At 38.9% G+C, this 13628-nt stretch overlaps 1 protein-coding gene across 1 annotated transcript in view; it reads right to left on the bottom strand.

Moving 5' to 3' along the window:
* Positions 1–1795: 1795 nt before the first annotated feature.
* EVI5 (ecotropic viral integration site 5) overlaps positions 1796–13628 on the bottom strand; it is a 93867-nt gene continuing 82034 nt past the window's right edge. The window contains 1 exon segment of the mRNA XM_064719826.1: positions 1796–4689. Within this exon segment, the coding sequence (XP_064575896.1) occupies positions 4384–4689 (306 nt within the window). The 3' untranslated portion in view covers positions 1796–4383.

The following is a 13628-nucleotide window of genomic DNA, read 5'->3' as shown; positions in this document are numbered from 1 at the left end:
AGCGGTGCCGAGGATGACCCGACACTGCCTGCGAAGTTTTGTCTTTAGCTCTGTCACCGGAAAGTGCGCGAGCAGCAGCTTTGGCCGGGACGTGGCGGGTCGTGACACGGGCCGGCGGTAGCGGGGGCCGTGAGGGCTCGCACAGCCCGCTCTGCCCGTGGGGCCCGGCACGGCCGGCGGTAGCGGGGGCCGTGAGGGCTCGCACAGCCCGCTCTGCCCGTGGGGCCCGGCACGGCCGGCGGTAGCGGGGGCCGTGAGGGCTCGCTCTGCCCACGGAGCCCGCGGGGCCCGGCACGGCCGCCTCGTGCGCGCGGGCTGCTGCGTCACGCGCCCGCGGGCGGAGGCGCGAGGCCGGCGAGGCGAGAAGCTCTGAGGGGAGCCCTCAGCAGCCTCCACAGCCGTGGTCCCAGGGCTCTTCCCACCCCGAGAGGAGCTGCTGTCTGCGCTACCAGCACGCCGAGCAGAGGTGAAGGGGTTCAGCTTTTATTCTTGGTTTACGGTGTGACCTGTGTGCCGCAGCTCAGTAACCATTGAGATGGTCTTGCGTGTGCAGTGCCGAGCTGTGTGACAGTGCCAAGTGTTCTGTGGTCCAGCGTGGAAAAGCCATACGCCAAGCCCAGAGCTGGCACAGCGATGTAATTAATGGGAAGTGTAAGGCTGGGTTGTAATGAAATTACTCTAATACTTCTCTCAAAGGGAGTGTGATATTCAAAGTAAAACATTAAAACTTCGTAAGATGCATTTGAATGCAATGGCACATGATTGTTATATCATTGTGACAAGAGAGGGGAATAAATAAATAAAAGGAGGGGTTTAAAGTAGGGTGGGATTATGTAATAGTCGTGTTTAAGATTGAAGAGCTACTCAGTGTAATTCACTGCATGGTTTACAGCAGGTGCCTGGTGTCGGCATTAGAGCTAAAACATCAGATAAGGCACAAAAGGTGTCAAGCTGGAGGTGAGATCTTTGCTTTCAGAAGTGATGAGACACTGCAACAGGAGGAAGGATTTGAAGAACAGGATTTGACAGGTTAGCTGCTTGGTACAGAGGGGAGGAGAAGTGGTTTCCTGTATGGGGGAGCCAGGACTGGGAGAAGGCAGCAAAAAGGATGATGCTGTGGGGAATTTATACCCACTTTAACGTGATAAAACTTGGGATCACAGTTATGCAGAACACTTCCACTATGAAAAGCTGCTAGAACTTGTAGCGCTGTGCATTCCGTTGGGAAGTGTGTCTTTACCTTTGTAAAACCTTGCTTGCTTTTTTTTTTCCCTCAACATCTTATCACTGCCTTCTCTGTGGTCCTCCTTGTGGCATAAACACATGCTGTAAATATGTCAGAAATTAATCAGTGATTTTGATTGCAATTTTTTTGATTGCTGGAGAAACCAAAGAAACTTCTGCTGCTCCCAGAGCAGATTAGAAAATGATCACTGTGAACACAAACTGGAGAAAGTGATGGTAGGCTGTGGTGTTGAAGGCTAGGATGAAAAGAGGGATTCCAGCTTTGGGAAGGAGTGGAGGACCCAGAATGTACCTCCACAGTGAACAGAAAACAGTTGAATCAATAGTTACAGAACATTGACTGTGCAAAATGTTCTCATAGGAATTCTAGTTTTCATAGTGGGGCACCAGAAATTTCGGTCACTTGTGCAGTACTATGCAATTCAAAGAGTTTACATGCTTTTTCACCTTATGCTTTTACTATTCATATTGAGCTTTTCCAGCCTGCATGCAAGAGCAAATCTAAGTAAATAGCAATGTTTGTTAGAAGGTAATGAAAGAAAGGTCATAGTGTGTAGGATAATTAGCATGTTTTATTTGTTGACACGTCATTATATATATTGTCTATTATGGTAATGATTTGTCATTATTCTGATGTATATTCAAATTGTAATATACATAGGCAAAGAGATTAGTGTCATTTGTCTGCCAGAAGACTTGGAGAAAAAGCAGAATGATTCTGAAGAACCTATCCTGGGCTGCCTTTCTAGGATAGTCTGTGTATAACCAAGTCTGAAACTGCAGCGTGTTCAGTGATTCACTTTTATCACTAGAAGAGATGTAGTCAGTTGGATAAGGACTTCTGCAGATTTTTATTTATGCAATTATTCAGTATCAGTATTTATTCTATTTGTATATTTAAAACCACAAAAGTTCAGGAAATAACCCTTGCCATCTAATCTCATTTGCTATCACTTGAACCGTAAGGCAGTTATTGCAAAATCATAACACTTCACTATTCAAACAGACAGAGTTTTTATGGCCCTCCAACTGAATTTTACTCCTGCCACTTATTACAGAACATTACCTTTAAGAGAGGCTTGCAGCTGGTACTGATGACAGGCAACAAGACATTTGTCACCTATCCTCTTGGGCAACAATGATCCAGGTGCAAACATCAGTTAGCAGATGCTCATTGGAAGGAAAAAAGACAACTGTTACTCATTTGTGAACAGAGTGCTCCTGATTTGGCTTTGCATACATGACATTTTCAACAGGAATAAGAATCACTCAGCTAATCCAAGTCAGAGGTGGCAATTTCCACAGGCTGTACTTGGAGGTACATATCCACTGGTATGATATGTGGAAATTTGGCAGAAATACTGAAACAAGTTAGGAGCTGCAGAAATCAGTAATTGGGAATTTGTCACCTACATGCTTAAAGATTTAAATTAGATTGCACCTAGGCAGATAGTTATAAATATTGTTGAGATGCCCATAATATGCTGTTTCCATACAGTCCTTATCATTCTTTGAGCATTTGTTATCTCCTAATCGTGCTGTTTCTTTCTTAAAACACATTCAAAATAAAGGGAAATGCCTAATGGGACCAGCAGATACATTCAGCAGAACACTTCCACACTTTTTTTGCAATTTTAAACAACTACACTGCTTCTTGTAGGTAGCAAGCCAGTTAACATACACACTGCTTATCAGTACCAAACTTCTGCATCACTACTTTTTATTTAATAGAACAGTTGTAAACATTTCTAAAAGAAGTCTTAAAGATTGCCTCATTACATAAGATGGCAATAACAGAACATTCTTGACTCTAGAATGTGTCTGCAAGTGCACATAAATGTTCATATGACAACAGTAGGATATCTTGTTCTGTTCGAGAAGCTCAGGCTGTTTGACCAGATCTCAGTTTTCCGGAGCCTGGAAGCAGATTGCTCAGCTCTTACTGCTCTGCTCAATCACAGCTATTTGGTGGTGGCACCAATTGTTTATTTCCTAAATAGCTCTGTAATATAAACTCTAAGAGGACTGAACCTATGTGCACTGCTCTGTGTATTTATTAAAACTAAGACATGAATAATTCTTCACCTTATTTGAACCTAGCTAGAGCCTATGCAAGTAACTATGTGGTAACCAAGTGGACGGGACTAAACAGTAAATGCTGCAACCTTGTTAAATCATGAAAAATTTATTTTCATTACATATACATGAAGGTAAAAGATTTCAGTCAATAGTGTTTTGAACAAGCATTTCTGACATGAGCCTGTTAGTGTAGCTAGGCTGAAACTTAATGCAAAGTTAGTGTTTTGCCTTTATTTAGTAATTCACTTTTAGTGTGTATATACAGAATTCATTTTCCTGTTAGAATACCAGAGACAGTAATATCGCAACATTTACATTCCTCATATAAAATGGAGTAATGTACAGTTTCAGCTTGGTGTAGATACATAAATATGTACAAAATAAACATTATTGTAATTAACATATTCAGACCATTTATTATTTAGCAACATCAAAAGCAGATGCACATAGATTTAAGTGAAAATGGTGAAAAACACCTTTATGACATTAGTGACCATTATTTGCATATATGAAGTAGTACAGATAAAGGCTTGCCTTTCAAGCCTTCTGTGGGCATCCAATAACTTTAGTAAAAAACCAAAACTAATTGAGAAGCATAAGATAATTATATATATATGTGTGTGTCATGATCAGATGGTTTACTAGGGTCCATCTTGATCACAAAAGGATAACAATGTAAAACATACACATTTGTTCAGAGCATAAAATATTGCACAAAAGCAATTTCTTTTGAGGAAAATAATTCCTGTGTTTGTGAACAGCAAAACTGCTTCTTACACATTAAAGAAATTATATATTTGCAGTTTCTAAACCAAAGAACATTCAGTAATACTGTCAAAACTGTCATCCATCAACTTCTTCCCAGCCTGTTTTATGGCAATGGTATGTCATCAGCAAGATTTGGCAAAGAGAGAAGGCAGATAGACAGTACTTGTATATATTTATCACAGGCCAGACCAATCCAATAGTTACTTAAACCAACTGCTGGATGGTTTCAGTTCCCTCAAACTTTCAGCCTTAAAGAAATATGGAAGTCTTCAGTGCTAGTCACAGTGATAATCACACAGTAGTAGAGTAAGATTCTGTTCTTCTCTGCTTGGAAACCATCTTGTCTGAATTCCCAGTCTGAAGGGCACTTTCCTCAGTATCACTGTCACTGCTGTCTACAAGTGTGTGATCCAAAGACATCTGACCAGTCCTCCTGGGAAGATGAAAGTTCACCCCACTCTCCTGTATGGAGTTAGTTAGAAAATCTTCATCAGAAGAATGAAATGATTCATCATCTCCGGTGAAATGGTTGACAATGTGAATCCCATCAAAAGTGGGTTGGTCTGAGAAGCTTCTCTGGCCTTTTAGACATTTGATCTGTTAGAAAAAGTGGAAGTTGACAGTTAATCACAGCTCAAGAGTCCAGCAATAAAAAACCCAAACAACAAAAACCAAATGAAAAAACCAAGTGTATTATCAAGAAATGCCTCATTGAACTCTTACTGGATAAAATGAAAGACCAGAAAGTAGCACCTTTGATGATCACTTCAAGTATTTCAGTTCTAAGGCTTAATAATCAAGGTACCTAGAATCAGTAATGAGAGATTCTGCTTTTACTGCATCTTTAATATCCCCACAAGGATGGCTTCTGTCTTCTAGAGTGGCCTATTTGTTTCAACAGCACTTTTGGCCTTAACATTTTACTTTATAGCTCCATTCTTTCTCATACTGCCTGATTTCTTACTTGAGAAAGCACCCCCTTCAATGAACAGGCTCCCAAGTAAATATTGCCAGAGTCACAGAAAAAAATCCCCAAGAGGACGTTTAGTTCAGTCTACATTGTAACACTGAGTATCTTAATTATCTAATTCAGATCCTATGAGATTTCACATCAAATAGTATGAGAGAAATATCTCTGTACAGCATAACGAGATTGTAGTTGCAATTTTAAGAGAATGTCAAACAAGACAGAAATTGTTACCTGACCACAGACAGATATTTTAATTCAATGTGCTGCAGAGTGATAGACAATTTCAACCATGCATTCAAACTATTCAAAACTAAGACCCAAAGCACTAAAGTTTGGCAAGTCTCCTATTAATTCAATGAAAAATAACTGCAACTCATGGAAGACATTCCGGAGGTTGATTGTTTTAGTGGTGTTTTGGTTTGTTTGATCTAGAATTTAATTTTTGTTAGCTTTTAGTAGAAGATACCTCAGAATCAGTTTCACAGTTAGATATTAAGCTAAAAAATCCTGAGGATGCAGATAAATATTAAAGATGGATTATAGAGCCTTCCTGATGTCACTCTAAAAGCTTAAAAGATGCACCTAGTGCTAATTTGGAAGCGGCTTTTTACAGTAAGAGACCTGGAGAATAGAAGGAATAAAATGCTGAAGTATTTCTTTACCAAAATCTGTTTGATGTTTCAGAAATCTGAGGCAATATTCACTTTGATAAGTACGAAGTGCTTGTATGTCCTTGGTATTGACACCAATAGGAGATTTTTACCTGTCTGTTTGGGGAAGAAGGCATCTCTCTACTTACCATGAGCTTGTGCAGAAGATGAGAATAAAAAAGGAGTTGAAAAAAGATCACAAGAGTCACAATCATGCTAGAAGCCATGAAATTGCATGTTAGCACGTAAAAACTCCAACTTTTGATGTTATAGTAAAAAATCCCTGTTAGGAATACGGGAACATGATGTAGATCTAAACCTTTGTGGTTACTGTGCATACTAACAGTTTTTTGCATTTTCTTCACATACACATAGGCTGCTGCTGTTTCATGAGGACTTTGTATAAAGACAAGAAAAACAGAGCTCCACACTTGTACAGCATAACTCATGATGCAAGCAAAACCAGCTTATATCACATATAAATATATCTGGAATAGATAATTTTTACTAGCTTATATATCTAGATGCAGAAAGCCTTGTGTTATTTAGAAATATTATTCCTGAAAATATCCTGCAATATGATCAGATTAGCTACCACATGAATTTTCCAAAACAGCTATCAATTTTAGTCACTAGGAAAATAAAACACAGAAACCCAACAATTTCTCTCCACCCTTACCACAGGAAAAAAAAGAACTGCTGTACAAGCGACTACGAACTTCATATTAGAGAAAGAAATTATATGCTTTTAGGTCTGTACAGTTAAGCCCTTGGTTCACCTGAAATTATAAAGCTGATACTCAATGTTAGTTGTTTGGAACACTCAGCCAAGCCAATGACCTCAACTGTTTTTGTGAAGACTTAAACATGATACCTTTAGATGAAGTTATTTAGGTAACATGACAAAATCATGGTTTCACAGTTTAGGCAGCAACTGTTCCAAATGGGAGTCTGTGGAAAATGCTGGTGGTGAAGATAATCATGAATAGACACAGCCTTTGCCAGTTCCTAAAGGGAGGCTCAGAAAACACTGTGTTATCTTTGTGCATCCTTTTGTTAGAATAACAAATCTCTGACTTTCCAGAAACACTTTTGATCTGCAGCTTTACACTTGGCTGCCTTTTTTCTTAAGCACTCCTCACATGTAAGGGAAACAGACCGCTGTGAAGAAACATAACACGCTGCAGAGAATACACACTACACATTTATCAATGGTCACAGAGCTCCAGAATTTCTGTCTGCTCCAGAAATGGCCACCTCAGCCAGAACACTGTGGCATGGACCTTGCTTGTATTACAAGGATCAGCAGGCTGGAGAGCAGCACTGTTAAGAGGACAATGGGATCCTGCCACAAGGAAGGCTAACTCAAACCCACACCACCCCTGGGCAGCGAGGAAGGTAACAGCATGCTAGGCTGCACTGACAGGGACAAGTGTATGTCATAGCTGAAAATTGTTCAGGGCCCCTTCAACCTAACATTTGTTCAGGAGCATTTCTGAAGGAGCTTGATTATTTGGAATTTTTACTGCAACAGGAATGCTTTGTATGGCTTCTCAGAGTATTTGAAACAATTTGCAGACAGCCTGCACTCCAATGCAATTCAATACAAGCAGATAATGCAGCATAAAGCTCTACAATTGAAGTTTCCTGAAATTAAGTTTTGCACTCTCATATCTCTCATATAATTTTACAGTCTAGCAAGTGAGGCTCTACACTTCTAAAAGAAAAAGCAGTATCTTTTTTCAAGGGAGGAACTTTACTGTACTGTTGGCTCAGGGCAATGGTCCATCAGCCCAATATGGTGTCTCCAACAGTGACAGCAGGATGTTCACATTACCAAGCCTCCATTCACTTGCCAGAAGCTGTTGTAGCAAATAGGAGTGAAATCCCTTTCTAGCTGCTCTGGCATACATTCATAGATCAGCTGTCCCTGACTGATCATAAATTTGCTGTCTATCTCCACATCTCATGTGGCAGCAAATTCCAGAAATTCTTTTATTTGTTTTAAATTAATCTACTTATTTTAGTAAGTGCCCCCAGATTCTAATTATGCAGGAACAAATGGTGAAAAGCAGTTCTGTGGTCATTATTCTGAAACTATAATCATAGTACCTTCTTCAGTTTTCTCTCTAGAACAGATGCCTCCCAATCCACTGTAGCTTCTCATAAACAGGTGTTAATCAAGACAATCATCATTCAGTTCCCTTTAACTTTCCTACAGACCTTCTTTAAATTCTCTACATCCATCCAGATGCCAAGTGGCAATATAACTCCCTTTATATGGTTTTTAATATACTTCCTGTTAATGCCCAATGTTACTTTGTCTGGTTTGGCTGGTGCTGCGTGCTAAGCCAGTGTCAGAGGACTCAATATCAACTGAAAACATCTTTCCTGATTTGTAACTACCAATTCTATGTTTGCCATTGTGTAGGTATGGCTTAGATTTTGCAACAGGTGAACAACCAGCTTATCCACACCGAAACTAATTTGTCAGCTTTTTAAGACAGACTTGAGATTCTTGTTGTCAGTGTCTTATTTGAACATGGGAAAAGAGTTTAAGGTAGGAACGAAAGCATTAGGCGAAGATCTTGCCATTCATCTAGCCAAGCATACTGAGACAATGGGGAATCCAACTAAGAGCTTGGAATGCAGGATGTGTGGATCCAACCCAAACACTCCCCCCACAGCCTAGTTCTACTCTATACCTGTCCCTAAAGGAACTACAGCCATGTTGAGCAAAGTGTGGACCTGCACCCCAGGGTCTCTTAGTTTCTCTTCTCTTTTATACAGTCGATATTGGTTAAAGGCTTTCAGTTTTGGGTCTGGCCTTCCTTCATGTGAAGGGAACTTGATCTCTGTCACTCCAACAAGTAACATTTAAAGGAACCTGTTTTTTACTGCTTCAGTTTGCAAGAATCTCAAATCTGATCTCTAAAGAAAAAAAAAGAAAAACAACAACCAATAAAAAACCAGGTCTGGTAAACCCCATGTGTTTTGCTTTTAATTCTCAAATCCAGGTCATATTGTCTAGATGACTGCAACTTCAACCCAGTTAGTTTTTACTACAACACATGCAACAAGGTCTTTAGGACATTTCAAAGGGTTAATAATGTTATGTGATCAAAATATATGTCACCATTATCCCTTCAAAAGCCAGCTGAATCAATAACAAAATTTTAATAACGTGCACATTTATATATCTTCTTGTGTCTAAAGAATTCAGCATTTGAAAGACAAACTGTTATGTCTACTGGGCAACATATGAAAAAACTGTACATACTCTTAACAGGTAACAGTGTACTTCCACAAATACAAAAGAGCTGAAAAAAGGCTAACAATCAGATCCTTGAACCTTAAAATAAACTTTCTTACCTGATGCTGACTGCCTCATCAAGCCAGGCATGAAGGAGAAACAGTAAAGAGAAATTTAGAAGTTTTAAACAATTCAAAGGTGTTCCATATTAAATCATAGAATCAAGTTTGAAGGGTGATAGTCAGTTGCAAGCAAGTTATATTTCTAAGTCCCTCTGGGTTTTTTGAGTAGGGAACATAGGTTAAGCTTTCAAGTGGGACTTTTGAAACAGTTTGACTTAAGCTCTGGGAGACATTTTTATGTTGTAACCTGTGAGGTTTTAAGCTAGGAGTTCAGTGGTGAAAAGTGGAACTAAAATGCTACTGTCTGCTCCTTTTAAAAGGTTTCACTCAGTAATTCATTCTTTAAATTTACTCAATTTCAAAGTAGTAAAGACAGGTTTTAACAAAGCTTGCCAATAAGTATTAAATCTAGTCACAGTAAGATAACCAAGAAATACACAAGTGAGATGGAAATGTGACCACTGCCTTGGGTGAATAAAAATAGTTTTGGCAGAAGGCAGTATATCAATTTAAATGTTTATTTAAAGAATAAAGACCCTGAATTCTCAGTGCTTTTACTTGCAAGAAGAGGAATCTAAAAATCAGATTTCCCTCTTTATGTGTTCTAATCTTAGTAACATTTGAAAGTCTTCATAAGATTTCCTACTTAAAACCCAAGCATGATTCAAAAGAAAACTAGAATGCTGCTGAAAATATGATCTAACCACATTTAACTGAAGAAACAAGTCATAAGGATTTACAAATACCTTTCCTCTAATTCAGAAAAATACTGTCAACTTGGCACCATGAATAATAGAGGTTTAGAAAATTACAAGTCAATTAAAAATCAGTTATGATCTATTAAATTATAATCACATTTAACATGAATAAAAGCAAATTAATTGGAATTCTTAAAAATTCCTGAGACTGTCCACAGCATCTAATGGGATCCCTTATCCTACTTAACAGCTGACTGCTATTTAGTGATGACTCTCCTGCTGTAACAAGATGATTCCAGTTTAAGGCACAGAGTAGTACACTATCACCTCATTTAAAAAACTCCCACTACCTTCTTTTGGAAAAATGCTTATCACAGCAAATCAAGTAAGTGAAGCATCTCCAACAGAATTAGTAGGAAATACACTGCCATTAATGACAAATATCAGTCCAGACAAATATTCCATCCAGCAGGTGTTACAATGCAGCAGCCATTCTTCCCCTGTACTCAGCACTGGTTAGGCTGCACTTCAAGTGCTGTTTTCAGACCTGGGCCCCTCAGTTTAGCAGGGATGTTGAGATGCTCAGACACATCCAGAGAAGGACAACAAGCCTGGTGAAAGCTCTAGAACACAAGCCCTGTGAGGAGCAGCTATGGGCACTGGGGTTGTTCAGCCTGGACAGGAGGCTTAGCACTCTCTACATCTCTCTGAAAGGAGCTTAGAGCAAGACAGGGTCTTCTCCAGGCAACCAGCAACAGGACAAGAGGACAAAGTCTTAAGCTGTGCCAGGGGAAGTTCAGGCTGGACATTAGGAAAAACATTTCAGTCAGAAAGAGTGTGTGGGGATTGGAATGGGCTGCCCAGGGAGGTGGCAGAGGCACTGTCCCTGGAGGGGTGTGAGACTGGATGCAGCAGTCAGTACCACGGTCTAGTGGTGGTGTTATAGGTGTGATAAGGTGGTGTTAGGTCATAGATTGGACTCAATGATCTCAAAGGTCTTTTTCAACCTAGTTAATTCTGTGATTTTTGGAGTTTATGAACTGATTCAATCTAATATAGCTGCAGCATCATTTATCTACTTCTCATTTCTTCAAACACTTGCAGCAAAAAAAATTGAAAGTGGCAAGAGTAGCTCATTGGAAATCAGAGCAAGCAGTAAACTCCAGGCTGGATAATCCTACGGTGGGCCCAAGCCAGAACAGCGGTGAATGGCAATATTAAATACCTGAATAAACCTAGGCTCCTTTTTCTGGCTGTGCCAGCATAGCTGCTATTCCTAAAAGTTAAAAAAACCCCCTGGGCTGACTTTTTTTTTCCTTTTTCCACCTATAGTAGGCTTAAAGGCAACAGTCATGAGGTACTACAGGATAGATTGAATCTGCCCCACTCATCATTAGCTCCTTGGAAACCAAGATTGTGTATGTGATTAATTACTGAAGTCTCCTGTTTAAGGAAACTATTACCTTTGGGTTTGAAACTCATACTTTTAAAAGGATGACCAACATATTGCTGTATAACCTGAAATATTTATGTCAAATGAACTTTGCTGACCATACCACTAAAAAGAGATAAGTGTGCTGTAAGTGAAAAGCAAAAGAGCAGCAGAGAATTTCCAAGACTGAGTAATTTCAGGCTTTAGGGGTTTTTTATCAGCATTTAAATATTTGGCTTCTGTTTTAAATTGCCAGCTTTCATAAGTCATAATCAGTCTAAGAGTAATACAAAATGTATTTTAAAACCCCTATAACTGTCAGGAAGCTTAAATAAATCTACAGAATAAAATCTACTGGAGCTCACCTCCAGTTAGTCGTCCACATGTTTATTTCATACTGCTCTGAATGTACTCTTAAATTTCTTGACTCAAGTTTTTTTATAAAAAGTGGGTTTTTTCAACATTATCATTTTGAGAGTACTTGAGCTAAAATGAAATATGATGTTAAATTAAATGTATGTTGTAGATCAGTTCTACCATAGAGAAGTCTGCTGCACTGCAAACGTGACAAAGATTAAAACCAGCAGCAAGTGTTCAGACCAGAAGGTTTCCAGTGAATCAGAACAGGAAACCAATAAAGCGATCAATGGGAGGTCATGACTTTTTGATCACTGCACTCTATGGTTAAGTATCTGGTTTTGATCTGGTGCAGTCTAATCAAGCTTAACTTTGAAGTTAGGTATCAAATATACAATTGAAATAGCAACAGCACTGAGGAATACCCAACTTTAATGCTGTTTGAAAAGAAGTTAGTATTTAGTAAGTGTGTCAGGTTTTATTTCTTGAGGGAAGTTTTCTAAGAGCTGACAGGTTTGTTGTAGTGAGACTGTGTGCAATTCCAAAGGAAGGTCCAGGACAACAGGCCTAGGAATTTTCCTTCTACCTCCTAGCCAGTTATTTATAGAAAGTTCCCAGAAACTCTTTCTACAAGAAGCTGTAATGGAAGTGTTTGTTTGGTGGGAGGATACAGCAACAAAAATATTTTAGAACAGCAGTGCAATCACACCTCATGTACTGCAATTACTACATTCAAGAAAATACCTAAATCTCAATAGTCCTTCTCCCTACCTTATGCATCTATAAATACAAATGTCACTGAAACCTCAAGTATTAACTAGAATGTACTGGCTGATAGAGACTGAAAATGCACCCATGACAGGCAACAGTTACAGGAAATGAGCATTTCACACTTTTACTCTGTCATTTAAAAGCAGGACTTAAACTCAGCATTTTTAAATGGACTAAGTAACATTTCTGCCCCTGATTGCAGAAGCTACTTTCATCTGTGCTGACTGGCACTCAAATTGATAAAAGAATTTTAGGAGGTGTTTCCACTGTTTGCCTGCTTATATTCAGATAAGCATACAGAGACCTATAACAAACTAACATATAGTAATCTTCTCCAGAGCTTGTTTTCTCCCAGAGCTGGCACCCGTGTATGGGTGCTAATCCACAGTTTTTGCAAGGAACAACTACTCAGATAAACCAGTAGACCCTCAATTCCTCCATTTTTTAATCCCTAAAATTTTATTTATAGGCAGAAAAACATGACAGACCCTAACATAGCTCTATCAGTAAAGCAGACAGGTCACACAGCTTCAACAATCAAGAACATTATAATGCCATGATAGAGAAACAATTTTACCTCTAATCAGTTTACTTGCTTTGGCAATCCATACAAAGTTTAAAGGACACAGTGTAATTAATTATAGCTAGCTGTATTTCTCTCTAATGCTGCAATCAAGAACTATTACACTGCTCAGCAAGACAGATCTGGAGCTGTGATGTGTAGGATACAGTCAGCACAAAAAAGGGGGAAAATGTTTATAAAAACAGCAATCACCAATCTTAATTTATTTTAGCACTGAATTCAATCTGTCACTAGTGGTAGTGCAATAGTTAAGATTCATACCAAAAACCATTTCCTCATCCAAGTAAACAAAGTCATACCTGTTCCATTTAAGGAAAACTACACCACTGTCCAGGTTATATTGATCACATTTAGAGGTTTTCTTCCCTCTCACAAGGGATGGAAAATATTTTGTTGATGGTGTTACCAGGGGGGAAGGGAGAGGAATCAACTCTATCTGACAAAGATGACGATTCATGGAATGAAGTACCATCATTATGGAATCAATACTGTCATTTAGGGCAAGTGCAACATGCCTGTGTTAATTACATTGTGACCACTCAAAGTTAATTGAATTTAAAAAATGATGGTTATAAAATACACAGGGATTCAATTGTGTATTCCATCTGCCTGTTGATTGCTTGTTTAGTGAGATAGTTTCTAAAGGTAGTTGCTTTATTAAGGGCAATTAAATTGGAGAAAGCTACTGAATAATTAAATC

This window comes from Zonotrichia leucophrys, chromosome 8 (genome assembly GCF_028769735.1).
Source record: "Zonotrichia leucophrys gambelii isolate GWCS_2022_RI chromosome 8, RI_Zleu_2.0, whole genome shotgun sequence".
Lineage (NCBI taxonomy): Eukaryota > Metazoa > Chordata > Aves > Passeriformes > Passerellidae > Zonotrichia > Zonotrichia leucophrys.
This window is presented reverse-complemented; position numbering and strand designations above follow the sequence as displayed.